General features: G+C 54.3%; 2 protein-coding genes across 26 annotated transcripts in view; one reads left to right on the forward strand and one right to left on the reverse strand.

Moving 5' to 3' along the window:
* CCDC22 (coiled-coil domain containing 22) lies at positions 1-18,528 on the forward strand. 2 transcript variants are annotated; one of them, XM_003135083.6, is made up of 17 exons: positions 1-153; positions 1,183-1,360; positions 9,268-9,400; positions 10,879-10,985; positions 11,145-11,211; positions 11,324-11,502; positions 13,953-14,147; positions 14,777-14,839; positions 14,934-15,053; positions 15,849-15,968; positions 16,089-16,205; positions 16,331-16,432; positions 16,509-16,616; positions 16,886-16,981; positions 17,201-17,260; positions 17,342-17,416; positions 18,120-18,528. In XM_003135083.6, exons 1-17 carry the CDS (start codon positions 104-106, stop codon positions 18,231-18,233), a joined length of 1,884 nt encoding a protein of 627 aa, XP_003135131.2. In that variant the 5' UTR covers positions 1-103; the 3' UTR covers positions 18,234-18,528. The 2 variants fall into 2 exon arrangements, 1 of the variants encoding a protein (XP_003135131.2); XR_014835380.1 differs by lacking the exons at positions 16,331-16,432; positions 16,509-16,616; positions 16,886-16,981; ... (1 more) ...; positions 17,342-17,416; positions 18,120-18,528 and having other exon boundaries at positions 11,324-11,664; positions 12,785-14,147.
* The window catches only part of FOXP3 (forkhead box P3), a 25,507-nt gene continuing 16,146 nt past the window's right edge, over positions 18,443-27,803 (reverse strand). For 21 of the 24 annotated variants that reach the window (XM_085006395.1, XM_085006379.1, XM_085006400.1 and 18 more), the window contains 8 exons: positions 27,076-27,163; positions 26,902-27,006; positions 25,355-25,442; positions 25,077-25,157; positions 22,789-22,939; positions 21,778-21,854; positions 19,743-19,844; positions 18,443-19,517 (listed from right to left, as the gene is read on the reverse strand). In XM_085006395.1, coding sequence (XP_084862521.1) covers positions 19,368-19,517; positions 19,743-19,844; positions 21,778-21,854; positions 22,789-22,939; positions 25,077-25,157; positions 25,355-25,442; positions 26,902-27,006; positions 27,076-27,163 — 842 coding nt within the window. In that variant the 3' untranslated portion in view covers positions 18,443-19,367. 24 annotated transcript variants of the gene reach the window in all.

Here is a 27,803-nt window from a genome sequence, read left to right on the forward strand (position 1 = left end):
GACACTCCTTGAACTGCGAGCTCGGAGCGGGCTTTCCACAGCTGCGCCTATCCTGCTCGGACCCGGCCCTGGACCCAGCCTCGGACTCGAACACGGCTCCACCATGGAGGAGGCGGACCGAATCCTCATCCATTCCCTGCGCCAGGCCGGCACGTAAGGACACAGCCCCCGCCCACCCCGGAATGCCCGCATCCGGGACTCCAAAACTCCGGACCCAGTCACCCGGGAACATTAAAACCCCGGACCTTGACATTCAGGGCTCCAACTTCCAGAACCCTAGGATCCTCCCTTCTCTTTACACACACAAACGCGCGCGCGCGCGCGCGCGCACACACACACACACACACACACACACACGGCCTCCCAAACCCTTTGACCCTGACACTTGGGAAACCCCAAACTCCAGGACCTAGACACTTTAAAACCTTGGAACCTTAAGACCTGGGGTTCTGAGACCTGTGGATTTGACGTCAATACCCTGGGACCCTGTTACCTGGAGATTCTAAGATACCTGTAACCTGATAACCAGGGAACTTAAAACCTTTGGGACCCTGGCACTCAGGGACTCCAAAAACCCCTGGCACTGGCTGCTTAGGAACCTTCGAACCCTATTTCCCAATACCTGGGGCTTTTAAATTCCCAGGACTCTGAAATCTGGTGGTCTTAATGCTTGGTTACCCCAACACATAAGGACTCCAACATCTAGGAGCCTAATTTCTGGATTGCTTGAACTAGGTGTTCTTGCGATCCAGGGACTCTGACATTTGGAACTCCTGAAAACCCCAGCCTCCCAGCATCTAGTCTCAAAACCCTAGCAGCTCAATATCTAGGGACCACTGACCTGCAGGAAACATGATCTCTGGGGCTGCAGAAAACCAGAGACCATTCCACCTGGGCTCCTAGCCCTTCCTGGACTCCAGAATTTTGGGGCTTTTAGGCATAGGGAAAGTTGAGATTTTCTTTTGAACTCAGATCCCTTCCATCCACCATTCTACACCAAGGTCTTAGGACCTGAGGATTCCGCCAGGTCTTAGTTTGCCCAATGGAAGTCAGCCAGCAGCACCCATGACCTGTCTGAACTGTGGCCGTCCTCCCCACCCACATCCCAGTAACTAGGGCTTCCAGCCTCATCCCTGTTTCCTGGCTGCTCCCCCTCATTGAGCCTGCCCCCTTCTTCTTCAGGGCAGTTCCTCCAGATGTGCAGACCCTGCGAGCCTTCACCACTGAGCTGGTTGTAGAAGCTGTGGTCCGCTGCCTGCGTGTAATCAACCCTGCTGTGGGCTCCGGCCTCAGCCCCCTGCTGCCTCTTGCCATGTCTGCCCGGTTCCGTCTGGCCATGAGCTTGGCTCAGGCCTGCATGGTGAGTGCCTTCCTTTCAATACACACAGCCTCTTCCTTCCTCCTTCAGAGTCACCAAGCTCCTTTGAAACTCTTGCCTTTCCTCTCTGCCAGCTTCCCTTGTGGCTTAATGTTCATTAGTGGTTAAGACTGCTGACTGGTAAAACTGCTTGAGTAGTTCAGACCCTGGCTAACTGTAAGACCCTAACCCTTGTGGGCCTCAGCCTCCTCATCTGTGACACTGAGATGATAAAAGTAGGGTTGTTATGAGCACTAAATGAGTTGATCCAGTTTGTGCCCGGGCTGCCTCTGGCTCCTGTGTCTTGAGTTTAGCACCAAGAACTTTTCCCCATACAATATTCCATTTCCCAGTTCCTGAAAAGGCCCTGTTTGGCTCACATGCTCAGGCTGAAATTAACCATCTGTGCTCTGATTGGCCAACCTGGATCACATGGTCATCCCTATAGGGCACTGGGATTGGCTGCTCCTTCAGGATCACATGGAGTCGGGGGAAGGAGGGTTACACAAGGGAAAATACGCTGGTTAACTAAAAAGCAGTGTCTCTGCACTAAAACTTCACTCTGCCCTGTGGCAGCCACACTCAGCCTGCCTCTCATGGGGATAATTCCTATATTGTCTCTGTCATAGATAAGTGCCTTCTGGTGAAGCACTTACACCTCCCCAGTACAGACTTGTGTCCAGTTACTGTATCCAAAGGCTCTGGGTAAATGTCATTGCTCCTGGCTCACTAGCTCTGGGACTTTAGGCTAGTCTCTTAACCTCTTTGGGCCTCAGTTTTCTCACGTGGAAAATGGGTTGTATCTACCACATAGGGTTGCTATGAGGATTCAAAATGAGTTCGGAGTTCCCGTCGTGGCTCAGTGGTTAACGAACCCGACTGGGAACTGTGAGGTTTCGGGTTCGATCCCTGGCCTTGCTCAGTGGGTTAAGGATCCAGTGTTGCCGTGAGCTGTGGTGTAGGTCACAGACACGGCTTGGATCCAGCGTTGCTGTGGCTGTGGTGTAGGCCGGCGGCTATAGCTCTGATTCGACCCCTGGCCTGGGAACCTCCATATGCTGCAGGAGCGGACCTAGAAAAGGCAAAAAGACAAAAAAAAAACACCAAAAAAACAAAACCAAACCAAAAACAAAAAACAAAAAAACCCAAAATGAGTTCATAGGGAGTTTCCTGGTGGCTCAGCATGTTAAGGATCCAGCATTGTCACTGCTGTAGCTCGGGTTGCTGCTGTGGTGTGGGATTGATCCCTGGCCCCAGAACTTCCACATGCCATGGTGTGGCCAAAAAAAAAAAAAAATAGTTCATACGTGGAAAACTGGATATAATAAGCTTTGTGCAAATGGTATTAATATCATTGGATTAATTGCTTACATTGCTTACCATTGCTTACATTCCTGCAACCTCTGGCTACGTAATGGATGTCAGCATGGCCAACATATTCAATACATGGTGGTAGAGGGACAAGAGAGAAACTGCAGTGAACCCTTCTGCTTATCCCCAGGGGGCAGGTTTCTTGAATGTGTAGCTTGCTTGTCCAGTTTCTATCTCTTAGAAATAGGCCTCAGACTCTGCCTCACCCATCCAGGTTCACCTAGCTCTCAGGAGTTCTCAGGTTCTTCTGTCCGGGGCTCTTGGTAGCCCTCGAGGCAGACAGTCTGTCCCCTGGCCCGAGGCTGTCTTCTCAAGGATGACACTTTATGCAGGGGAGTCCTCTGTTTGGCAAGGAGGGTGCACAGTGGGAGGTATTCAGTGGGGGGCCGAGGGGTCAGGCTTCCCCCAGTTCTCAGTTCCTCTTTCTCTCAGTGCTGTTGCCCAGTGGATTGGGTGGTGACCTACTTTTGCTCACACAAACTTTAGCCAAGGGCAGAGAGTATGGCTTTCTCAGTGAGTAAGACTTTCTGGGAGTTCCCGTTGTGGCTCAGTGGTTAACAAACCCGACTAGTATCCATGAGGATGCGGGTTCCATCCCTGGCCTCACTCAGTGCATTAAGGATCCGGCGTTGTTGTGAGCTGTGGTGTAGTTCACAGATGTGTCTCAGATCCTGCGTTATTGTGGCTGTGGTGTACGCCGGCAGCTATAGCTCTTATTAGACCCCTAGCCTGAGAACTTCCATATGCTGCGGGTGCGGCCCTAAAAAAGACAAAAAAAAAAAAAAAAAAAAAAGGACTTTCTGGTCCCAGAGCCTTGGTTTGTTCTAAGCAGGTAGAACAGGTCTCTCAGTAGCATATGGAGGGTTCCCAGGCTAGGGGTCCAATCGGAGCTACAGCTGCTGTCCTACACCACAGCCACAGCAACACTGGATCCGAGCTATGTCTGTGACCTCACTGCAATGCCAGATACTTAACCCACTGAGTGAGGCCAGGGATCGAACCTGCAACCTCAGGGTTCCTAGTCAGATTCATTTCTGCTGAGCCACAACGGAAACTCCGAAGAGGTCTCCCTTAACCCAGCTGGGTGCTGCCCTTGTACCCCACCTCAGCTCAGCACTGCCGCCTTCTGGTGTCTGCCTCTACATGGGCCCTACTCCTGGCGGCACCATTTTTTGCGACTCAGCCACCTCCGTATTTTGACGTCTGTCATTTCACACATGCCACTCCTGGAATGAGTTTCTGTATCAGTCACAACTCTGATTGCAGGTGTCGGAAAAAACCCATAGCAAAGTAGTTTAAAAGCCAGTGGTTTTCACACTTTTGTGACTTATGACACTCTGAAATAAACAAATCTTACGTCATGATCAAACACGCAGATGTGTGTCTAATGATGTTTTCTGAGGGCGTGCTCCGTGCTGGGCATTGTGGTAACAGGGCATTAGCTCGCTGAATTCTCATGACAACTTTCTGAAGTAGGCGCTGTTGTTATCCTTTTTCTCAGATGAGGAAAATGAAGGGCAGAGAGGTTAAGTGATTTGCTTGAGGGCCCACAGTAGTAGGTAAAGAGCAAAAATTGGATTTTTTTGGTCTTTTTTTTTTTTTTTTTTTTTGTCTTTTTAGGGCCGCATCCGTGGAATATGGAGGTTCCCAGGCTAGGGGTCTAATCGGAGCTGTAGCCACCAGCCTCCACCACAGCCACAGCAACACCAGATCCAAGCCGAATCTGTGACCTACACCACAGCTCACGGCAACACAGGATCCTTAACCTGCTGAGCGAGGCCAGAGATCCAACCTGCAGCCTCATGGTTCCTAGTCGGATTCGTTTCCGCTGCACCATAACAAGAACTCCTGAAATTTTTTTTTTTTTTTTTTTTTTAGGGCCACACCTGTGGCATATGGAGCTTCCCAGGCTAGGGGTCCAATCTGATTTGTAGATGCCACCCACAGCCACAGCCACAGCCACAGCCCACACGGGATCTGAGCCGCATCTGCGACCTGCATCACAACTTGAGGCAAAGCCACATTCTTAACCCACTAAGTGGGGCCGGGGATCAAACCCAGATCCTCATGGATAGTAGTCAGGTTCTTTACCCACTGAGCTACAACAGAAACTCCAGATTTTTTTTTTTAATGCTTGATTTAAAAAAAATAATTCAATGAATTTTATTATATTTATAATTGTGCAACCATCATCACAACCTAATTTTAGAACATTTCCATCAAAAAACCTCAGTCCAGGGAGTTCCCGTCGTGGCGCAGTGGTTAACGAATCCGACTAGGAACCATGAGGTTGCAGGTTCGGTCCCTGCCCTTGCTCCGTGGGTTAACGATCCGGCGTTGCCGGGAGCTGTGGTGTAGGTTGCAGACGCAGCTCAGATCCTGCGTTGCTGTGGCTCTGGCGTAGGCCGGTGGCTACAGCTCCGATTGGACCCCTAGCCTGGGAACCTCCATATGCCGCGGGAGCGGCCCAAGAGATAGCAAAAAGACAAAACAAAACAAAACAAACAAACAAAAAAACCCTCAGTCCACCCCTCCCTCCCCATGGCCCCCCATCTGTCTGTTTCTGTTCTGCAAATAAGTTCATTTGTATCCTTTTTTAAAATTCCATATATAAGTGATTTGAATCCAGGAAGTCTACTTTCAGAATCCATGCAGCTCCAGACCAGAACCTTAATGGGCCCTTTTATCCCTTAAAGCATCCACACAGGGAAAATACTATCAGCCCCACCTCCTAGCTAGGAAGCTGAGCTTCTGGGCAGCTTCTGGGTGATTAAATAACAGTTAAGTAGCAGGCTGGATTTCTTTTTTTTCTTTTTTTTTTGTCTTTTCTAGGGCCACACCTGTGGCATATGGGGGTTCCCAGGCTAGGGGTCTAATCAGAGCTGTAGCCGCTGGCCTATGCCAGAACCACAGCAACGTGGGGTCTGAGCCGCATCTTCGACCTACGCCACAGCTCACGGCAACACCGGATCCTTAACCCACTGAGTGAGTCCAGGGATTGAACCTGCAACCTCATGGTTCCTCAAGTCAGATTCGTTAACCGCTGAGCCACGACAGGAACTCGCAGTCTGGATTTTGATACCGATTTTTTTGACTCCAAAGCCTGTAGTCTCTCGGAAAAATGTTGTTTACTGGTTTGCATAGGTCATTTTTATCAGTCAGGGTCCAGTCTGGAGACAAAAAACCCAGCAATAATTTGAATAGGGAAATTTTCCTTTTTTTTCTTCTTTCTTTTTTCTTTTTTTGGCTGCCCCACAGCATCTGGAGTTTCTGGGCTGGGGATCAGATTCAAGCCACAGTTGCAGCCTATGCTGCAGCTGCAGCAATGCTGGATCCTTAACCCACTGTGCCAAGCCGGGGATCGAACCTGAATCCCAGTGCTCCAGAGATGCTGCAGATCTCGTTGCTCGACAGCAGGAACTCCTGAATAGGGACATTTTAATATAAAGAATTTTTAACTAGGTAGAAGTTCCCATCATGGCTCAATGGTTAACAAACCCGACTAGTGACCATGAGGTTGTGGGTTCGATCCCTGGCCTTGCTCAGTGGGTTAAGGATCTGGCGTTGCCGTGAGCTGTGCTGTAGGTCGCCCACACGGCTCGGATCTCGTGTTGCTGTGGCTGTGGCATAGGCCAGCAGCTGTAGCTCCAATTCAACCCCTAGTCTGGGAATCTCCATATGCCGCAGGTGTGGCCCTGAAAAAAAAAAAAAAGACAAGAATTTTTAACTAGGTAAAAGATGGTTAACTACTGAAAGGGTGAAAGAAATCGCCAAGGTGTGACAGAAGTAACACGATACCTTGAGAATTCTCACTTGCACTCCAAACCATTTACCTCCTTACCCTTCTGCTGCAAGGGGATCACTTAGATTAGTTTCTTGTGTATTCAGTTTTTAAGAAATGAAGATATAAGCAAATATAAATACATAATCTTATTTTCCCACTTTTTTTTTTTTTTTTGTCTTTTTGCTATTTCTTGGGCCGCTCCCTCGGCATATGGAGGTTTCCAGGCTAGGGGTCCAATCGGAGCTATAGCCACCGGCCTACGCCAGAGCCACAGCAACGTGGGATCCAAGCCACGTCTGCAACCTACACCACAGCTCCCGGCAACGCCGGATCGTTAACCCACTGAGCAAGGGCAGGGACCGAACCTGCAACCTCATGGTTCCTAGTCGGATTCGTTAACCACTGCGCCACGACGGGAACTCCCCTTATTTTCCCACTTTCTTACACAGAAGAGAGCATATAGGGAGTTCCCATTTTGGCACAGCGGAAATAAACCCGGCAAGCATCCATGAGGACACGGGTTTGATCCCTGGCCTCACTCAGTGGGTTAAGGATCCGGTGTTACCATGAGCTGTGGTGTAGGCTGCAGACACAGCTCGGATCCTGCGTTGCTGTGGCTGTGACATAGGCCAAAATCTACAGCTCCGATTTGACCCCAAGCCTGGGAACCTCCATGTGCTGCAGGTGCAGCCCTGAAAAAATAAAAAAGCATATACGTAGTTCCTTCCCTCTTCCCCCCCTTTCAACATATCCTGGAAATCATTTCCTATCAGACAATAAAGATCTTAATCATTTTTTCCTTTTTGCAGCTGCAGAATAGTTCATTGTAGTTGATATTCAACCACTGTCCTATACTTGGACATTTAGGGAGTTTCCAATATTTTGCAAGTAATGCCGTACTGAAAATAATGCATATATATTCTTGAATTGGTGCAGGCATATCTTCCTGGTAAACTCCTAGAAGTAGGCTCGGTAGGTGGAAGTGTACATGCCTATGTCATTTTGTTAGATTTTGCGACGTCGCCATCCATGGGATTAAGTTTTACATTCCTAACAGCAGTGGATGAGAGGGTGCCTGTTTTCCTCCACAACCTGGTGCCCGGAGGGTATTGTCAGAAGATGTCCGTATAGTTTTCTTAGCTTTGTCCTTAGAAAACCTTTCAAATGTAAGAAGACATGAAAATAGAACAATAACACCCTTCTCCTAGCTTTCTATGTTGTTAACATTTTGCTCCATTCTTTTCTGTCTATGTATAGATACACACACACACACACACACACACACACACACACACACACACACACATTTTTGCTGAACCATTTGAAAGTGGCAGACATCATGACACTCAGTTCAGAAAACTTTCAGCGCACTTCTCCTAAGTAAAACGACACTGGCCAGAATATCCACAGTACCCCATACTGGGATCACATGCATGAAATTGAATATTGCTAGAGTAATAGTATCCAGGATCTGGAGCAGTCAAATTTCCTCCATTCTTACAGAAATATCCATTATAGCTGGGGTTTTTTTCAGCTATAGCGTCCAATCAAGGCTCATGCATTTTATTTCACTGTTACATCTCTAATCTTCTGTATCGAACAGTCCTCTTTAGTTTTTGCTTCTTTGTTTCTTTTCACGAGGACACATGTTTTTGAAGCAGTGCAGCCTGTTGTTTCCTGGAACAGCCCTGCAGTCTGAATTGGTCTGATTGTTCTCTCATGGCTGGATTCAGGTCTGGGACAGGAACTCTGCCTCAGCGATCTTATCTCCCTCCCTGAGTGGACCTCAGAACGAAACATCACGTTGTCCGGGATCAGATCCGGGAGGCTCCCGTGGGGGTCTCTCAATTGTGCTTTCAATGCCAGTCTCTCTTGTAAGCCAGGTTGGACATATTCACATATGTTTAAGCCCGTTTTGCATTCTTTTTCTGGGAACTGTCTGTTCCTATCTTCTGCCTCCTTTTCTGTTACACTGCTGCTCTTTTTGCCTGTGTAGTTTTAGGCACTCTTTTTTTTGGCCATGCCCACAACATGTGTAAATTCCTCGGCCAGGGATCGAACCCTCGGACAATGGCGGATCCTTAACCCACTGCACCACAAGAGAAGTCCCTAGGCACTCTTTATAAACTAGGTAGATTTGCTCTTTGCTTATGACAAATACTTTTTTTCCCAGCTTGTGATTATTCTTTTTAACTTTGCTCATTGCATTTTTTTTCTTTAAAAATCTTTTTTCATATATTCAGAAATCCCCATCTTGGAGTTCCCACTGTGGCTTTGCGGTAATGAACCCACCTCATGTCCATGAAGGTGCGGGTTAGATCCCTGGCCCTGCTCAGTGGGTTAAGGATCTGGTGTTGCGTTGCCATGAGCTGTGGCATAGGTCACAGACACTGCTCGCATCCCTTGTGGCTGTGGCGTAGGCGGCCAGCTGCAGCTCTGATTCGACCTCTAGCCTGGGAACTTCCACGTGCCATGGATGCGGCCCTAAAAAGCCAAAAAAAAAAAAAAAAAAAAGAAAGAAAAAAGAAAAAAAAGAAATACCCATCTTTTCTTTTACGGCCTCTGGATTTTGAGTCACCTTTAGAAAGGCCAGAGCTTTCATCTTAACCCTCTGGAGGGCTTAGGGAGCCAAGGGGAAGTTCAGAGGGTGGTGGTTGGGGAGCGAGTGGGAACATTTGTGGTCTAGGGCCTGGGCTCCCAGGGCAGGAGGCTCCTGCCTGCCAGACTGATTGGGGTCGCCCTCCCCAACCCCCAGGACCTGGGCTATCCCTTGGAGCTTGGCTATCAGAACTTCCTCTACCCCAGTGAGCCTGACCTCCGGGACCTGCTTCTCTTCTTGGCTGAGCGTCTGCCCACTGATGCCTCTGAGGATGCAGACCAGCCTGCAGGTATGGGGTGCCTGGGGTGTGGTGGGGGCTGAGAGGGGTGAAAGGGGTGAAAAGGTTAGCTGGTGGGGGTGGACTGTGAGAGCTAGGAGGGAGGCCTGGGAGAGAGGATGCAAGGCAGAGGGGAAGGGGACCGGGGCTTGAGCTGACCCAGGTAAGGAGGTGCCTCACTTCCTCCTGCCCTGCCCACCCCCATTCTAACCCACACCAGCCTCCTTTTTTTTTTGGCTGCCCTGTGGCATCTGGAGTTCCTGGGCCAGGGATCAGATCTGAGCCACAGTCGGGACCTACGCCGCAGCTATGGCAACACCGGCTCCTTAACCCACCTGTGCCCCCACCATGCCGACCGGGGATCGAACCTGTGTTCCAGCGCTCCAGAGACGCGGCTGATCTCATTGCGCCACAGTGGGAACTCCCACACGGGCCTCCTTGATGCTCCTCAGCCAGCCAGGCCACCCAGCCTCAGGGCCTTTGCCTCTTCTCGCTGATGCTGCCCCCAGATAGATTCATGGTTCCCTCTCTGAGCTCTTGGAGGTGCCTGTTCACATGTCACCTCAGGGACACCTTCCCAGGATTGTCTTGTTTTTTGTTTTTTGGGTTTTTTTTTTTTTTTTTTTTTTTTTTTTTGCCTTTTCTAGGGCCACTTCCTGTGGCATATGGAGGATCCCAGGCTAGGGGTCTAATTGGAGCTGTTGCCGCTGGCCTACGCCAGAGCCACAGCAACATGGGATCCGAGCCTCGTCTGCAATCTACACCACAGCTCACTGCAATGCCGGATCCTTAACCCACTGAGCAAGGCCAGGGATCGAACCCGCAACCTCATGGTTCCTGGTTGGATTCGTTAACCACTGCGCCATAATGGGAACTCCAGGACTGCCTTGTTTCAAATTTTATGTTCCTCTCAAGGGTCCTTATCCTCCTTTGCTGATCACCACTGGACAGGTTTTTTCCATTGTCCTTATGACCTTGGTCCTGCTTTTCTCTACCGCCCTGCTGCCCCGTGAGGGCAGGAGGCTATTTATCCATCTGTTTGCTGAGGTCGCCCGAGGGTCTGGAATGGGGACTGGTACAGAGTAGGTGCTCAGTAAACGTTTGTTGAATGACTAAATGCGAGAATGATGGGGCAGGAAGTCAGGCTGCCCCTAGGGTGTGCATTTTTTTTTTTTGGTCTTTTTTGCCATTTCTTGGGCCGCTCCTGCGGCATATGGAGGTTCCCAGGCTAGGGGTCGAATCGGAGCTGTAGCCGCCGGCCTACGCCAGAGCCACAGCAACGTGGGATCCGAGCCGCGTCTGCAACCTACACCACAGCTCATGGCAACGCCGGATCCTTAACCCATGGAGCAAGGCCAGGGATCGAACCCGCAACCTCATGGTTCCTAGTTGAATTCGTTAACTACTGAGCCACGACGGGAACTCCAAGGTGTGCATTTTTGGAGTTGTGGCATTGTCATCTGATTGACCCTCCCTCCCCACTCCCTCAGGTGACTCAGCTATCCTCCTCCGGGCCATCGGGAGCCAAATCCGGGACCAGCTGGCCCTGCCCTGGGTCCCACCCCTCCTTCGCACTCCTAAGCTTCAGCACCTCCAGGTGGGACCCCTCCCCAACTCACGTCGATATTGCTAGTCCCCCACCTTGCCTGCCTTGTCCTCATGTGGGCGTCAGGTTTTTGGCCCCTTCCCACTGGTGCTCTCTACCCCCACCCCATCACAATTCATCCTCGAGGCTCTGATTCTGCTCTCCTACCAGGGCTCAGCCCCTCAGAAGCCTTTCCATGCCAGCAGGCTGGCCATGCCTGATTTGAGCTCCAGGGCAGGTGAGTGTGAGGCTGTGGAGAGGGGCTGGGGGGCAGGGGAGGGAAGGGGTGGAGGTGGCCCTGACTACATAGTGAGACAGGAGGGCTGGCTTGACTCTGTTGCTGCCTCCAGAACCTCAGGAGTTCCAGGCGAGTCCTCTGCTGCTCCCAGCTCCCACCCAGGTGCCCCAGCCTGCCGCGAGGGCAGCCTCCCTCCTCGAACACCATGCTGTCCAGCTCTGCCAGCAAACGGGCCGGGACCGCCCCGGGGACGAGGACTGGGTCCACCGGGCATCCCGCCTCCCCGCCCAGGTACCCCCCAGTACTTGGCCCCCTGCTGATGAGGCCCTGGCTCACCACAGCTCCCATTTCCTGTCCTGTTCGTTCGTCCCCTGCCCCTCTCGTTCCACCCCCACCCCCACTTTGTCCCTCTCTTCCATCCTCTCCTCCCTGTGTGCAACTTCCCTGCTCCCGGCCTGAAAGAACACTGGAGTCAGAAAGACCGTGACTGGAGTCCCCGTCGCGGCTCAGCAGTTAGCGGACCTGACTAGCATCCATGAGGACGCAGGTTCGATCCCTGGCCTCGCTCCGTGGGTTAAAGATCTGGCGTCACTGTGAGCTGTGGTGTAGGTCACAGACGTGGCTCAGATCCTTTGTTCCTGTGGCTGTGGTGTAGGCTGGCAGCTACAGCTCTGATTCGACCCCTAACCTGGGAACCTCCGTATGCCCAGGGTGTGGCTCTAAAAAGCAAAAAAAAAAAAAAAAAAAGACCATGGTCCACGCACAAGTCAGTATGGCCCCTCGGAGCCTCGGCTTCCTGCCCTGAGACACGGAGGGTGATACTGCTCTTTTCTCAGGGTGAAGTTCCACCAAAGGATGTGCATGGGCCGCCAGAACCAACAGGATCTGCTCCCTTTCTCCCCGTTTCTACTGTCTTTTTCCTGCCCCTGATTGACTCCCTCTTTCTCTGTCTCTGCCATCACAGCCTCTAGATCTCTGCTCTGTCTCTTCTAGTCAATTGTCTTTCTCTTCCTGTGATTTTGCTGCCTGTCTTTCTCTCTCTCCTCGCGCCTCTCATTTCTTTTCTTTTTCCTTTTTCCTTTTTTTTTTTTTTTTGGCCAAGCTGCAGCTGCGGCAACGCCGGATCCTTAACCCACTGTGCCGGGCTGGGGACTGAACCCACATCCCAGTGCTCCCACGATGCCACCACTGATGCCGCCACTGATCCCGTTGCACCAAAGCGGGAACGCCTCCTTTCCTCATTTCTGTACTATTTTCCTCATTTCTGTCTCTGCCTCTGTCTTACCTCTGTATCTACCTCCCTCTCCCCTCTGTCCACCTCTGAAACTGACTCCTTCTGAGTCCCCCAGTGTCATTTGTCCTGTCTTTATCTTTTTCTCTCATTTTTAAACTTATAGGAGTTTCCTTTTTTTAAAGGGCTCACCCACGGCATATGGAGGTTCCCAGGCTAGGGGTCTAATCGGAGCTACAGCGGCCAGCCTACACCACAGCCACAGCAACGCAGGATCTGAGCTGCGTCTATGACCTACACCACAGCTCACGGCAACGCCGGATCCTTAACCCACGGAGCGAGGCCAGGGATCGAACCCGCAACCTCATGGTTCCTAGTCGGATTTGTTTCTGCTGCGCCACGACGGGAGCTCCTAAACTGACAGGAGTTTCTTTCTTTTCCTTTTTCTTTCTTTCTTCTTTTTTTTTGGGCCACCTCGCCCATGGCATGCAGGAGTTCCTGGGCCAGGGATCGAACCCGCGCCACAGCAGTGACAAAGCCGGATCCCCATCCCGCTGTGCCACAAGAGAATTCCAAACTGAAAGGAATTTCAAACACGGAAGTAGAGAGACTATCATCAGTCCCTGTCATCTACCTTCAACTATAAGCATTTTGCCCATTTTTCTTCATGTCTTCTCTTGATTTTTTTTTTCTGTATGATTTTAAAGCAAATCCCAGACATCCTGTCCTTTTACCTTTAAATACTTAAGCATACACTTCTTCATGCATAAGGGCATTCCTTTTTTTTTTTTTTTCATGCTTTTTTGATAGGGCCGCACCTGAGGCATATGGAAGTTCCCAGTCTCCAGGCCACATTGGAGCCACGGCTGCCAGCCTACGCCACAGCCATAGCAGCACCAGATCCAAGCCACATCTGTGACCTACACCACAGCTCACGGCAACACCGGATCCTTCACCCACTGAGCAAGGCCTGGGATCAAATTCGCCTCCTCATGGATTCTAGTCGGGTTCATTAACCTCTGAGCCATGAAGCGAAGTCCATCACCTAACAAAATTAGCAGTGACCTCTGAATTGCATCCAACACTGAGCTCGTGATCAGATTCCACCATTTGTGTCAAAGCTGCCTCTGTTCTCATGACACTCTCTCTCAGTTCCCCTCTGCCTCTGCCCCCTTATCTGCCCAGCACCTCTGACTTGGTCTCTGCTCTGTCCCCACATAGCCTTTCCGTGTCAGTCTCTCATTTGGGGGGCTGCCAGCGTACTTCTCTTCCTTCTCACAGCCTCCTCCGGTGCGGGGAGCAAGTGGATGGAGAGGAGTGGGGCCGAAGAAGAGCAGACCCTGTCCTCAGGGAGCTCCCAGGCCCGTGGGCCAGGAGTGCGGGCACGGGCCCCCTGGGGGGGCCCATTGGGAGTGGGCGTGACTTGTCGGTAGCACCCCGTCCGGTGGCTCCCTGGTGAGGCAGGGCCTTGGGTGCCCAGCAGGCCTCCACACCCTTCCACTGTTTCCAGGAGGATACACGGGCTCACCGGCAGCGGCTGCAGAAGCACCTGGCCGAGCATCTGCGCCAGACCTGGGGCCGACTAGGGCCTCCCCCACAAGCCCGCGACCTGGGAGAGCTGCTGCAGGCCTGGGGTGCTGGGACCAGGACTGGGACTCCCAAGGGCTCCCGCTTCACACACTCAGAGAAGTTCACCTTCCATCTGGTGGGTGGGCCCAAGTGGGCCCGGGGCACGCTGATGGGGGCCAAGGCGGGGTTGCTTTATGTACAGACACCCGCCCTTTATCCACATAGGGTCCTTGCTCTATGTACAGACACACTTTATCCACACTGGGTCCCATGCATGTTCCCACCAGGCATGCCCTCTCCCCACTAGGAGCGGGTACCTGGCCAGGGTGGGGCGGTGGTGGCAGGGGTCCTCTGGCTTCCTGGGAACTTCCGTGGAGAAAGGGTAGAGCGGCTGGAACCATGTAAGGGTGTAGGGGTGCTCTTTGTGCAAACCCCAGCTTTCCCCAGGCACTTTGCTCTGGACGTATTTCCTCTCCTTGGATGGTCACCCAGAGGGGCCCTCGTCGCGTCCTTCGCATGGGCCGGCAGGCAGGAGCTGTGTCAGGATCAGGGGGGTTTCTTTATGAGCAAACACTCCAATCCGAGCTCACGGGGAGCGCCTCGATTGTCACGCACTCACATGCTCTCCATCGTCGGGGGCACCATAGTATCGGACCTGGGTACAGGGCTACGAGGGTGCTTGCGTGGGGTGTGGGGGGTGCCGAAGCTGGGCTCTGGGAGCAGGGCCTACCCCAACAGCCAGGATGCCCCTTTCTCACGCCCCAGGAGCCCGAGGCCCAGGCAGCCCAGGTGTCAGATGTGCCGACCACCTCCCGGCGGCCTGAACAGGTGGGCCAAGCAGTGCTGGCGGGCGGGGGTGTCCGGGGCCGTGGGCTGTCGATGGGGCCTGACACCATCACCCCAATGGGCCTGTGCCTCCCAGGACACGTGGGCAGCTCAGGAGCAGGAGCTGGAGTCTCTTCGGGAGCAGCTAGAGGGTGTGAACCGCAACATCGAAGAGGTTGAAGCCAACATGAAGACGCTGGGCATCAGCCTGGTGCAGGTGGGGTTGGTCAGGGGCTGCCCGCCAGAGTCAGGGGTCACAGGGCGGGCTTAGAGGGACTTGAGGGGACTGAGAAGTACTCTGGAGAGGTCTGCAGGTGTCAGAAGAGTTCACGGGAGACACTGGCGACCTGTGGGGCTCCTGAAGGTTCAGGAGAACCAGTGGGAGCGAAAGGGGTGGGGGTGTAGGAGTTCCCATCGTGGCTCAGTGGTTAATGAATCCGACTAGGAACCATGAGGCTGCGGGTTCGATCCTTGGCCTTGCTCAGCGGGTGAAGGATCTGGCATTGCCATGAGCTGTGGTGTAGGTTGCAGGTGTGGCTCGGATCCCGCATTGCTGTGGCTGTGGCGTAGGCCGGTGGCTACAGCTCTGATTCAACCCCTAGCCTGGGAACCTTCATATGCCGCGGGAGCGGCCCTAGAAAAGGCAAAAAGACAAAAAGGGGGGTGTGTATATAGGGGTTATAGGTGCCTTGTGGGTGTCAGTGGGGACATGATGGGTCTGCATGGGCAGAGGCCTGTGTGGCTCATCAGGGCTCTTGTGTGTGTGTGTGGGGGGTGCTGTCATTGTGGAAGTGGAGGGGTCAGAGGGGCCTGTGTCTGCCTGTCACTGCTGATAGGTCTCTGTCGCTATCTGGTGGGGTTCGAGGGCCCAGTAGAGGCTAAAGAGCTATGTGAGGGCTTGGGCTAGGCCACAGCTTTCCAGGCCCAGTGGGGGCTGGGGGGCTGTGCCGTGTGGCAGGGCTCCCCCACTGACTGGGAGTGTGCGTGTGGGGGGGTGGTCCTGGGGTGCCAGGTGGAGACCGAGTGTCGGCAGAGCGAGCTCAGCACAGCGGAGCGTGAGCAGGCCCTGCGCCTGAAGAGCCGGGCGGTGGAGCTGCTGCCCGACGGGGCTGCCAACCTCGCCAAGCTGCAGGTGGGGCCGGCGCTGAGGTGGGGCTGGGAGGCTGGGGGTTGGATGGGCCCAGCCTGTGTGACACGTAGCTGCCATTTCCCCCCCCCCACTCCACTCCACCCCACACCACTCCCACCCCAGCTCGTGGTAGAGAGCAGTGCCCAGCGGGTCATCCACTTGGCGGGTCAGTGGGAAAAGCACCGGGTCCCGCTCCTTGCCGAGTACCGCCACCTCCGAAAGCTCCAGGACTGCAGAGAGGTAGGTAGCAGGGTGAGGGTGGGGGTGGACTCTCCAGGGCTCTGGGTGGGGGCAGGTTCGGGCCCTCCCGAGGGGCCCCTCCAGTGCTCTGCCTCACTGCCCTCTACCCACGGGGCCCTGGGCAGCTGGAATCTTCTCGACGGCTGGCAGAGATCCAGGAGCTGCACCAGAGTGTTCGGGCAGCTGCTGAAGAGGCCCGCCGGAAGGAGGAGGTCTACAAGCAGCTGGTAAGGTCCTTGCACGGTGGGGGCGGCACGGGGGGAGAGGTGGGTCCTAGGGGCGCGCTTGTGTGTCTCTGCCTAGATGTCAGAGCTCGTGACCCTGCCCAGAGACGTGTCCCGGCCGGCCTACACCCAGCGCATCTTGGAGATCGTGGGCAACATCCGCAAACAGAAGGAAGAGATCACGAAGGTGCGCCATCGTGGCTGTGCAGGGTGGGTCCCATGGGCAGCCGTGCCCCCAAGTGGCGGATGTGTGTCGCTGGGCCACACAGGGGCCTCACACCCTGCGAAAGGCAGAGCTGCCAGACACAGAACAGCCCCACCCTGTCCCCTCCAGCCACTCCGAACCCTGTCTGGATGTGATAGCTCCATCAGGGATGCCCTCAGCCGGCTGCCCGCCGGCCCCCGCCCCCACCCCCGCCCCAGACACCAGCTCACGGCTACCCCGTTCTTTGCCAGATCTTGTCTGACACGAAGGAGCTTCAGAAGGAAATCAACTCCCTGTCAGGGAAGCTGGACCGGACGTTTGCAGTGACCGATGAGCTCGTGTTCAAGGTGCGAGGCAGGCTGGGCTGGGGGCTGGGGGCGGGGGGCTGGGCCCTGTGTAAGCCTCATAGGTACCACTGATGGCTGGGGCCTGGCTTTGCCCTGTGGAGTATGCAATCGGCCAAGTGGGAGAGGGTGGCCTTGTGGGGGCCTGGAGGGAGGCAGAGGGTTGGGGCGGGGCGGGAGTAGCCCCCTGACACCTTTGAGGTCCTCTCTCTCTCTGATCAGGATGCTAAAAAGGACGACGCTGTTCGGAAGGCCTACAAGTATCTAGCTGCTTTGCATGAGGTGAGGGGAGACGCGTGCCTGGGGGCTGGCTCGGGGAGGGGCCGAGTTGAGGTGCAAGCCTTCTGTTCCTGCCGTCCCCAGAACTGCAGCCAGCTCATCCAGACCATCGAGGACACGGGCACCATCATGCGGGAGGTTCGGGACCTTGAGGAGCAGGTGAGGCTGGGGGCGTGGTGCGGGACGGGGGTGGGGCTCACCAAGGCGGGCCAGGGGACAGCTCCTTGGTTTATACCGAGAGGCTGTGGAACCAGGCACAGCCTGCAGCTGGAGTCTCAGCCCTGCCTGTTAGTAGCTGCATGTGTGACCGATGACAGCCCAGCGGCCTCCTCTGATCCCTCCCCTTCCGCCCCGAGGGTCCTCCTGCTTGCCTCCCAGGGCCATGGGCAGAGGCTCCAGTTTAAGAAGGTGGTGGGTGGGAGTTCCTGTCATGGCTCAGCGGTTAATGAATCCGACTAGGAACCATGAGGTTGCGGGTTCGATCCCTGGCCTTGTTCGGTAGGTTAAGGAGCCGGCGTTGCCGTGAGCTGTGGTGTAGGTCGCAGATACGGCTCGGATCCTGCGTGGCTGTGGCTGTGGCATAGGCCGGCGGCTACAGCTCCGATTCAACCCCTAGCCTGGGAACCTCCATATGCAAAAAAAAAAAAAGAAGGTCACGGGTGGTCCTGCCACACAGCGAAGGATTTTAGGTGGACGGAGGCCTCATGCAAGGGCCTGCCCGTGGGACAGAGCAGGCTCTTATGGGAGGGGGTGGGAGGCCTAGGGGAGGGGCCCGAGTGGCCATAATGGGGCGGGGGGGTAGCGAGCGGGAGCTGCGAAAAGGGTCCTGTGTGCTGAAGGGCCATGCTTGCCATTGCCTCAGATCGAGACGGAGATGGGCAAGAAGACCCTCAGCAACCTGGAGAAGATCCGCGAGGACTACCGAGCCCTTCGCCAGGAGAACGCTGGCCTCCTGGGCCGGGTCCGTGAGGCCTGAGCAGCCCCCAGCAGAGGTGTCCCCACCCCGCCACCCCCTCGTCCCCCGGCTCCCTGGCCTCAGGCAGGGATTGGGAGCACTAGGGGTACTGGCCAAATGCTGGCCCTGGCTGTGCCCCCTGCTTTGCAGTCCAGCTTCTTCTGCTGCAGCCTTGGCCGCAGACCCTGGCCCACCCGACTGTGACCCTCAGCTGGGGCGATCATCTGGAGTATGGGATCTCGGCTGCAGTTTATTGCGGAGGGCGCTGGGGGGCGTGGGGCCTTGGATCTCAAATAAATGAGGGGCTCTGTCTGCAGTCTAAGCTGAGGCGTGGGGCCATGGGGCTGGGGGTGGGGAGGGGCGGGTGACTGGCGAGACACTGGGGATATTGTGTGTGTGTGTGTGGTGTGTATATGGCCTTGGGTGTCCGCGTGGGACTCAGGAGGCCAGGTGGGGTGCTCTGTGGGTGTGCACACAGGTGAGTTCAAAGAGCCTGAGTGACCAAGCATTTGTGTCAGGAGCCATGTGATGTACCATTCGTGACCAGTGTGTGTCTGTGTGGCTTTCTGGGACCGGAGATCCTGAAGGTACTGAGGCCACTGCTTGGGCAGGTGTCTGGGCACACCCTGTGTGACCCTGCACCCGCGGGCCTGGAGGCTGGCTGCGGGTGCGTGCTTTGGGGTATGTGGGTTGCCAGGACTGTGCTCGGCTGTGACTGTGCGACTGCAGGTTCGAGATGGTCTGTGCGTACTGAGGCAGGCGCTTCGTGTCTGGGGGTTTGTGTTGAGTCCAAGGGACAGGACTGTGACTCTCGGTGTCCTTTCCAGCCCCCAGGTCGTCTGTGAGAGCGACTGAGGCAGGCTGTTGTGTGCGGGTCGGTTGCCAAGGCTCAGTTTGGCTGGAGAGCCCATTGCAAAGGGGCTGGGGTGGGGGTGGGGGGGCGGGGCTGGGGCCAGGGTCCCCCTAAGCGGCGTTGGTGCAGAGCATGTGATCCAAGAGGGCGGTCAGCTGGGGAGCGGTGTCCTTGGCCAGCCAGCCAGCGCACACCTTATGTCTTGGTCCCCCGCAGGCACGTCCGTGGTCGGTCGCCCCTCCCCTGGCCACTTCCACCCCCAGTTTTGGCCCCTGTCCATCCTTCTTTCCTTGGCTTTGCAGTCAGGGGCCGGGGGTGGGGTTGGAACACCTGCTGGGCCTCTGGCTCCTCTTCTTGCGAAACTCGAACTCGTCCACGGTCCACACGGCCCCCTTCTCGCTCTCCACGCGCACAAAGCACTTGTGCAGGCTCAAGTTGTGGCGAATGGCATTCTGCACAAGGAGGACCAGCCGGCCAGTCCAGGAGGTGGGGGCGGGAGGGGAGCAAGCAGGCTGTCATCCTCCATGGTCGGCAGTGCCCACCAAAAAATCGACCTCCCGACCCTTCCCAACACACCCACAAGCCCAGTCCCAGGCTCTCTGGCTCCTGACCTTGACCCAGTACCCCAGTGGCATTTGATGGCCCTCCAGGCCACTGCCACCTCCAGGGGCACTCACCTTCCAGGTGGCAGGGTGGTTTCTGAAGAAGGCGAACATGCGTGTGAACCAGTGATAGATCTCGTTGAGTGTCCGCTGCTTCTCTGGAGCCTCCAGGATGGCCTGGCGGTTGGGGGGTAGGGGGATAAAGGGAGCCATTCCCCCAAAGTCAGGCCGAAAGGGGCAGTGGCCCACTTTGGGCCTTCTGACCTGGGTGGAATTGTGGGGGTTGGGGAAGGGAGGGAGATAGTGTAGGGTGATGGGTCAGAGACTGGGTTAGAAGTCGGGTGAGGGTGGGGCTAGGATGCGCTTAGGTAAAGGGTCAGGGCCGAGGGTAGAGTAGGGTCCGGTACAGGGTTAGGGCTGGAGATAAGTTAAATGTCCGGGGTGGAGTTGGAATTCTTTCTAAGAGTGAGGTTTCAGGGTTTGGGAAGGTTAAGGGCCAGGAGCGGGGTCCAGTTAAGGATTTGGAAGGGGCAAAGGGCCAGGCAGTCAAAGATCAGGGAAGCGGCGGGACAAGGATCAGGCTGGGATGGACTGGGGTGAGTTGAGGGGCAAGAGGGTGGAATGGCACACAGCATTCGGTCAGGGCTCAGAGATGGGCCTAGTTGATATAGTTATTTTATGTGCCAGGGATGTGGTTGGGTTCAGGGTCAAGAATGAGGTTGATTGTACACAGTGGAATACTACTCAGCCATCAAAAAGAACAAAATAATGCCATTTGCAGCAACATGACTGAAACTAGAGACTCTCATCCTAAGTGAAGTAAGTCAGAAAGAGAACAACAAATACCATATGATACCACTTATATCTGAAATCTAATATATGGTACAAATGAACCTTTCTACAGAAAGGCAACAAACTCATGGACATGGAGAACAGACTTGTGGTTGCCAAGAGGGAGGGGGAGGGAGGGGGATGGACTGGGAGTTTGGGGTTAGTAGATGCAAACTATTGCATTTGGAGTGGATAAGCAATGAGGTCCTGCTCTATAGCACAAGGAACTATATCTAGTCACTTGTGATGGAATATGATGGAAGATATTGTGAGAAAAAGAATGTATATATATGTACAACTCGGTCACTATGCTGTACAGCAGAAATTGATAGAACATTGTAAATCAACTATAATTAAAATATCTCAAAAATTAAAAAAAAGAAAGGTTGATTGTGTATGGTCGGTAAGGGTCAGGGAAATTGATCTGCTTGGAGTTCCTGTAGTGGCTCAGCAGAAACGAATCTGACTAGCATTCATGAGGATGCAGGTTCGATCCCTGGCTTCACTCAGTGGGTTAAGGATCTGGCATTGCCGTGAGCTGCGGTGTAGGTCGCAGGCACAGCTTGGATCCCGCGTGGCGATGGCTGTGGCTGTGGTTGGCAGCTATAGCTCCGATTCTACCCCTAGCCCGGAAACTTCCATCTGCCTTGGGTGCAGCCCTAAAGAAAAAAAAAAAAAGATCTGCTTGGACTTAGGAATGAGATCACATCAAGAATCAGCAATTATGGCTGCAGTGAGGCTCTGGGCCAGGATCAGGATGGGGTTAGGCAGGGTAACGTGTTGCATCGTGTAGGGTTAGGTCTGGGCTTAGGATGAAGGTCCAGGCGGGCTCTGGTGAAGCTTCTGGGAAGCCATCAGGGAGACTCAGATGAAGGGGTGGGGATGGGGTGAGGTCAAGGGTCGAGTGTTGCAAAGAAGGGGTTAGGGACGGGATCTAGCTGGGGGATGTGTTGACATACAGGGGTATGTCAGGGCTGGGGAAGGAGTTAGGGTGTCCCTGGGGTGGGCGTAGGACACAGGGCAAAGATCAGGCTGGTGTGGGAGCTACGTATGGGCCCAGGGGGCATTTAGGTACGGGGTTGGGGTGGATATCAGGAAGGGGTAGGTCTAGGGCCAGAGCTTGGCTTGCACTGGCTTGGATGGCAGTTTAGATGTGGGTTTGGGGGCAGGTCTGGGGTGAAGATGAGGGATCACGGCTGAGGCGTGGGTTCATCCCTGTAGGAGCCCGCCTAGGGGTGCTCAGAGGGAGGCAGGTCCTCCAGCCCGGCACCCTGCTTACCCAGCGGATGAGGGTGGCGTAGGTGAAAGGGGGCCGCATGTTGTGGAACTTGAAGTAGTCCATGTTGTGAAAGAAATCTGTCGGGGGGTGGGGGGGAGGGATCAGGTCCCAGTCAGGGAACGTCTCGCTCCCTCCCCTCCCCTCTGAAATCCTGCTGTGAACACGGCTTTCCATGATCACGGCCACTGTTTGCGAAGCACTCGACATACAAGAGAGCATTTCCCCTTTGCCGCGCTCCCACCGAAACAGGGCTTATTCTCTCCAAGGTTTAAAAGAAGTCGTAGAGTTCCCGTTGTGGCTCAGTGGTAACAGACCCAACCAGCATCTATGAGGATGCGGGTTCGATCTCTGGCCTCACTCAGTGGGTTAAGGATCCGGTGTGACCGCGAGCCATAGTGTAGGTCACAGATGTGGCTCGGATCCCGGATGGCACGTTGCTGTGGCTGTGGCTGTGGTGGAGGCTGGCAGCTGCAGCTCTGATTCGACCCCTGGCCTGGGAACTTCCATATGCCGCGAGTGCAGCCCTAAAAACCAAAAAAAAAAAAAAAAAAAAAAAAGGTCAAGTAACTTCCACACCAAAGAGATGTAACTGGTTAAGTGGCAGAGCCAGGATGGCATGCAAAGGCCCTGATCCCCGTTAAGCCCACGGCCCCAGGTCCCCAGGTAGTGGGGGACGGGTGAGCAAGTCATCAGGGTTTTCCTTGGTCAGAAAGAGGGAGTTGTGGGGGGAGGGAATTCTTAAGCTCGCTCCCTCCCTTCTGACGACTAGATGGCAGAGCGAAAGCCCAGCGAGGGAGCCCCAATCCCCAGGGGAGACAGGGCTGGGGCTAGACGTCTGAGACCACATTCGGGGCTGGAAGCCCATGAAAATCCGGAGAGGAAGCTTTTGCAAGCAGGTGCGATTTTCCCAAGGCTGGGTGACTGGGGTGCTAAAGAGCAGTCCCCCGCCCAGGGCCAGGCAGGGGGATCAGAGGCTCAGGGGGCACCACGCAGGGCACGGACTGCTCTTACCTGGGAACGTGCTGTTTCCATGGCTGCCCCAGAGGTGCCTGCGCACAGCAAACAGGCCGTCAGGGGCCTCCTGGGGGCCCGGCCAAGCTGGGACGGCGGTGCCCGGGGTGCCAGTGGCTACAATACAGCAGGAACCCTTGTCAGATGATGCCTGGGAATGGAGGGAGAGGCTGGTAACTGAGAGGCTTTAAACTTTCCACTTTAGTTTTAAATAACTGTATTTTGTATGTTTTTTCTTTTTCCTTTTATTCTTTATTTTCTTTTTTCTTTTCCTTTTTCTTTCTTTCTTTCTTTTTTTTTTAAGGGCCACACCTACAGCATATGGAGGTTCCCAGGCTAGGGGTCAAAAAGGAACTGCAGCTGCCAGCCTATGCCACAGCCACAGCCACACGGGATCCGAGCCGTGTCTGTGACCTTCACCACAGCTCATGGCAACACAAGGATCCTTAACCTCCTGAGTGAGGCCGGGGATCAAACCTGAATCTTCATGGATACTATTTTGATTCTAAACTTCCTGAGCCACAATAGGAACTCATTATTTTTTTATTTTTTGTCTTTCAAGGGCGGCACCCGCGGCATATGGAGGTTCCCAGGCTAGGGGTCGAATCAGAGCTGTAGCCTCCAGCCTACACCACAGCCACAGCAACGCCAGATCCAAGCCGCGTCTGCGACCTACACCACAGCTCACGGCAATGCCAGATCCTTAACCCACTGAACAAGGCCAGAACCCGAAACCTCATGGTTCCTAGTTGGATTTGTTTCCACTGCGCCACGATAGGAACTCATTATTTTTAAAAAATTTTTATTTTTATGGCTGCACCCACGGCATATGGAAGTTCCTGTGCCAGGGATTGAATCTGAGCCACAGCTGCAGCAATGCCAGATCCTTAACCAGCTATACCACAGCAGGAACTCCAAATAGGTGTTTTTAAAAGTAAGGGCAGAGGTTCCCCTTGTGGCTCAGCGGGTTAAGAATCCAACTAGTATCCATGAGGACACAGGTTCGATCCCGGGTCTCGCTCAGTGAATTAAGGATCCAGCATTGCCGTGAGCTATGGTGTAGGCCGGCAGCTACAGCTCCAATTTGACCCCTAGCTTTGGAACCTCCACATGCTGCGGGTGCGGCCCTAAAAAGCAATAAAATAAAAAAATTTTAAAAAGTCAAGGGCGGAGGCTCTCGTTGTGGCACAGCAGGTTAAGAATCCAACTAGTATCCATGAGGACGCGGGTTCGATCCCTAGCCTTGCTCCGTGGGTTAAGGATCTGGCATGGCGGTGGCTGTGGAGTAGGCCGGCAGTGGTAGCTCCGAATGGACCCCTAGTCTGGGAACATTCATATGCCGCAAATGTGATCCTAAAAAGCAAAAAACAAAATAAAAACAAGGGCACCCTCTTCTCAGTTCTACTCATCATGGGCCATATCAACTAGAGTGTGCGTGTGGACACTGATATGTGTAGTGAGCCACTGTTGGGGTCATGAGCTAGGGGTGAATTGGGCTCCTCTGCTACCCAAATGCAGCTTTGGGAAAGTCACCTAACCCTTTCTGGCCTCAATTTTCCTCATCTGTGAGTTGGGGATGATAGTAATACCTAAGTCACAGTGGCATCACAGTGTCTGGCACCCAGGGCTGATTTCTGGGTGTGTGGACTGTGCAGGCACCCAGGGCCCCGGGATTTTTTTTTTTTTTTTTTTTTTTGCTTTTTAAGGCCAAACCCGCAGCATATGGACCTCCCAGGCTAGAGGTCAAATGGGAGCTGCAGCTGCCAGCCCACGCCAAGCCACTACAACATGGGATCCAAGCCATGTCTGCCACCTACCCCACAACTCACGGCAATGCCAGATCCTTAACCCACTGAGCAAGGCCAGGGATCGAACCCACAGTCTCATGGATACTAGTCAGGTTTGTACCCCACTGAGCCACAGTAGGAACTCCCACTCCCTGCTTTGTTTAATGTTCTGCGGGTCATTTTGAAATTTGAGCCCCATGTGTTCATTTTGCACTGGGCCCTGTGAGTTATACAGCCAGTCCTGCCAGTGGTCTGCATTTAATATTTGGTGATTTGCTATTGCTTTGCAAACTTGGGATCACGATGTTTGGGGATCTTAAGGTCAGAGGGTTTGTAGTTGGAGAGGGAGAGATTCCCAGGTCTGGGCATGTGTGGACCTGGGGGGACAGGGGCCCGGGAGATCCCAGGGCCTGGGTGCAAGGATAGGTCCAGTGCCCCCTGCAAGGGCCCCTCCCCTGCCCCCCTGCAGTCTGTGCCACCTGTGGGCCTGGGGTGGCTCACCGCGGATGGAGCCTTGGGTGAGGGCATCTTCCCGGCCAGGTGGGCCTGCATAGCACCCAGCTTCTCCTTCTCCAGCACCAGCTGTGAGGACAGGCACAGAATGAGGCCTCAGCCTGGTCTTTCTCTGCCACATCTTTGTCCAGGCTGTAGTCTTCCATGGGAGCCCCTGCCCCCTTTCTTCTTCCATGCCAGCTAACATCCTGGATAACCCTGGCTCCTGGCATAGGGTGGACGTTAGGTTCACCCACCACCACCCCTGCCCCCTCTTCCCACATCACCTGTTGTTCCAGAGACTGCACCACCTCCCTCTGGAGGAGACACTGCGCCCTGCCCTTCTCATCCAGGAGATGGTCTGCCTGGCAGTGCCTGGGGAGGGGGAAGAGTCCATGCAGGTGACCCTGGTGGGTCCAGCCTCCAAGTGGAGAGGGCTCAAGTGGAGAGGGCTCAGAGCCTCGGCCTCCCTCCCCTCTTTCTTTCTTTCTTTCTTTTCTTTTTCTTTCTTTTTTTTTTTTTTTTTTTTTTTTTTTTTTTGCCTTTTCTTGAGCCACTCCTGCGGCATATGGAGGTTCCCAGCATAGGGGTTGAATCGGAGCTGTAGCCTCCGGCCTATGCCAGAACCACAGCAACCCGGGATCCGAGCCACGTCTGCAACCTACACCACAGCTCATGGCAACCCCAGATCCTTAACCCACTGAGCAAGACCAGGGATCGAACCCGCAACCTCATGGTTCTTAGTCGGATTTGTTAACCACTGTGCCACGACGGGAACTCCTCCCTCCCCTTTTTCTACCCCAGTCTCCAGGTCACACCTGTCATGCCTTCAACTCATGCTACCTGTCATCTACTGTATGGCCAGGGTGCCGGAGATGACGTGAGAAGAGTAGGGAGCTGAGAGCAGGCCAGGTAAGTGAGAGCAGGAAAGGCATTCCAGGTAGAGGGAACAGCCTGTGCGAAGGCCTGGCCGTGAAGAGGACGAGGTTCATTGAGTTGCTACTGATAGTTTGGTATGGTTTGAGAAGGGGTGTGTGTATGAGAGAGAGAGAGTGTGTGTGTGTGTGTGTGTGAGAGAGAGAGAGAGAGAGGGAGTGATAGTGTGTGTGTGTGTGTGATGGGCTTGACAGGAGGCAGCAATAGTGGACTTTGGGCATCAGTGAAAGCAGGCTGGTGTGTTGGCATGAGGGGTTGTAGGACAAAGCAGTTAGGAGTGTGGATTCCAGAGCCTGGATGGTGATCTTCTTTTTTTCTTTTTTCTTTTTACGGCCACACCTGCAGCACATGGAAGTTCCCCAGCCAGGGGTCCAATCAGAGCGACAGCTGCCGACCTACACCGCAGCCACAGCCACGCCAGATCGGAGTTGTGTCTGTGACCTACACCACAGCTCATAGCAATGCCGGATTGTTAACCCACTGAGCGAGGCCAGGGATGGAACCCACATCCTCATGGAGACTAGTCAGGGTCTTAACCCACTGAGCTACAACAGGAACTCCCTGGTTGATGATCTTGATCACGACACTTAACCTCTTTGGCTTCAGTTTCTTTTTCTGTAAAATGGAGGGAAATCATAGCACACGCCTCTATTGTGATGCCCCCATTTTACAGATGAGGAAACAAAGGCTCAGAGAAGCCAAGGAACTTGCTCAAGGTCCCAGAGCCAGTGAGTGATGGAGCGAGACTGAACCCGCAATTGCAGATTTTGCCTCTCTCATCTCACCCCCTATTGGGATGAGGTGAGAGCTGAGACCTGCACCCCAGACCTCCTCCCACAAACTGCCCCGCCCCACCCCCACCCCCACCCCCAGACTGGAATGGATCTGGCCCCCTTACTTGAGGAAGTCCTCTGGCTCCTCGAAGACCTTTTCACATCCGGGCCACTTGCAGACACCATTTGCCAGCAGGGAGTAGGAGCCCTGGGGCACGGTTGAAAGGGTGCTGAGGGGACAAAGGGTGTCAGGGGAAGGACTGGCGGGCCAAGGGGCCTTCCCAGCCCTGTGCACTGACCTGTCCTTCCTGGGCACACCAGGGCTTGGGAAGGTGCAGAGCAGTGCCGGCTCCCTGGACACCCACTCCAGGCTGGCCACGTTGATCCCTGCGGGTGGGGACAGGGCACCTCTGGGGACTGCGGGCCAGGCTCTGGAGCTCAGCCCACAAGGCCTCTCATGTTGAACTTCCCACCCTTCTGAGCTTCACAGGCCCAGACTCCATCCAGCGGGGCTGGGTGGTTCCGAACATCCAAGGCTTCTGGTGGAGCAGCTCAAAGACTGCCATTCATGGAGTTCCTGTTGTGGCTCAGTGGTTAACAAATCCGACTAAGAACCAAGAGGTTGCCGGTTTGATCCGTGGCCTTGCTCAGTGGGTGAAGGATCCGGCGTTGCCGTGAGCTGTGGTGTAGGTTGCAGATGCGGCTCGGATCCCACGTGGCTGTGGCTGTGCCGTAGACTTGGCAGCTACAGCTCCGATTCGACCCCTAGCCTGGGAACCTCCATATGCCACGGGTGTGGCCCTAGAAAAGACAAAAAAAAAAAAAAAAAGACTTCCATTCACAAGTACTGACTTTTTTTTTTTTTTTGTATTTTTAGGGCCACAGCCTACGCCACAGCCACAGCAACACGGGATGTGAGCCTCGTCTGCAGCCCACACCACAGCTCACGGCAACGCGGGACCCTTAACCCACTGAGTGAGGTCAGGGATGGAACCTGCGTCCTCATGGATACTAGTCGGGTTCGTAA

The sequence above is a fragment of the Sus scrofa genome, chromosome X (genome assembly GCF_054392235.1).
Source record: "Sus scrofa isolate SSC_HxYL_T2T_F1_AM1 chromosome X, Sscrofa_HxYL_maternal_Yorkshire_Landrace_v2.0, whole genome shotgun sequence".
In the NCBI taxonomy this organism is placed as follows: Eukaryota; Metazoa; Chordata; class Mammalia; order Artiodactyla; family Suidae; genus Sus; species Sus scrofa.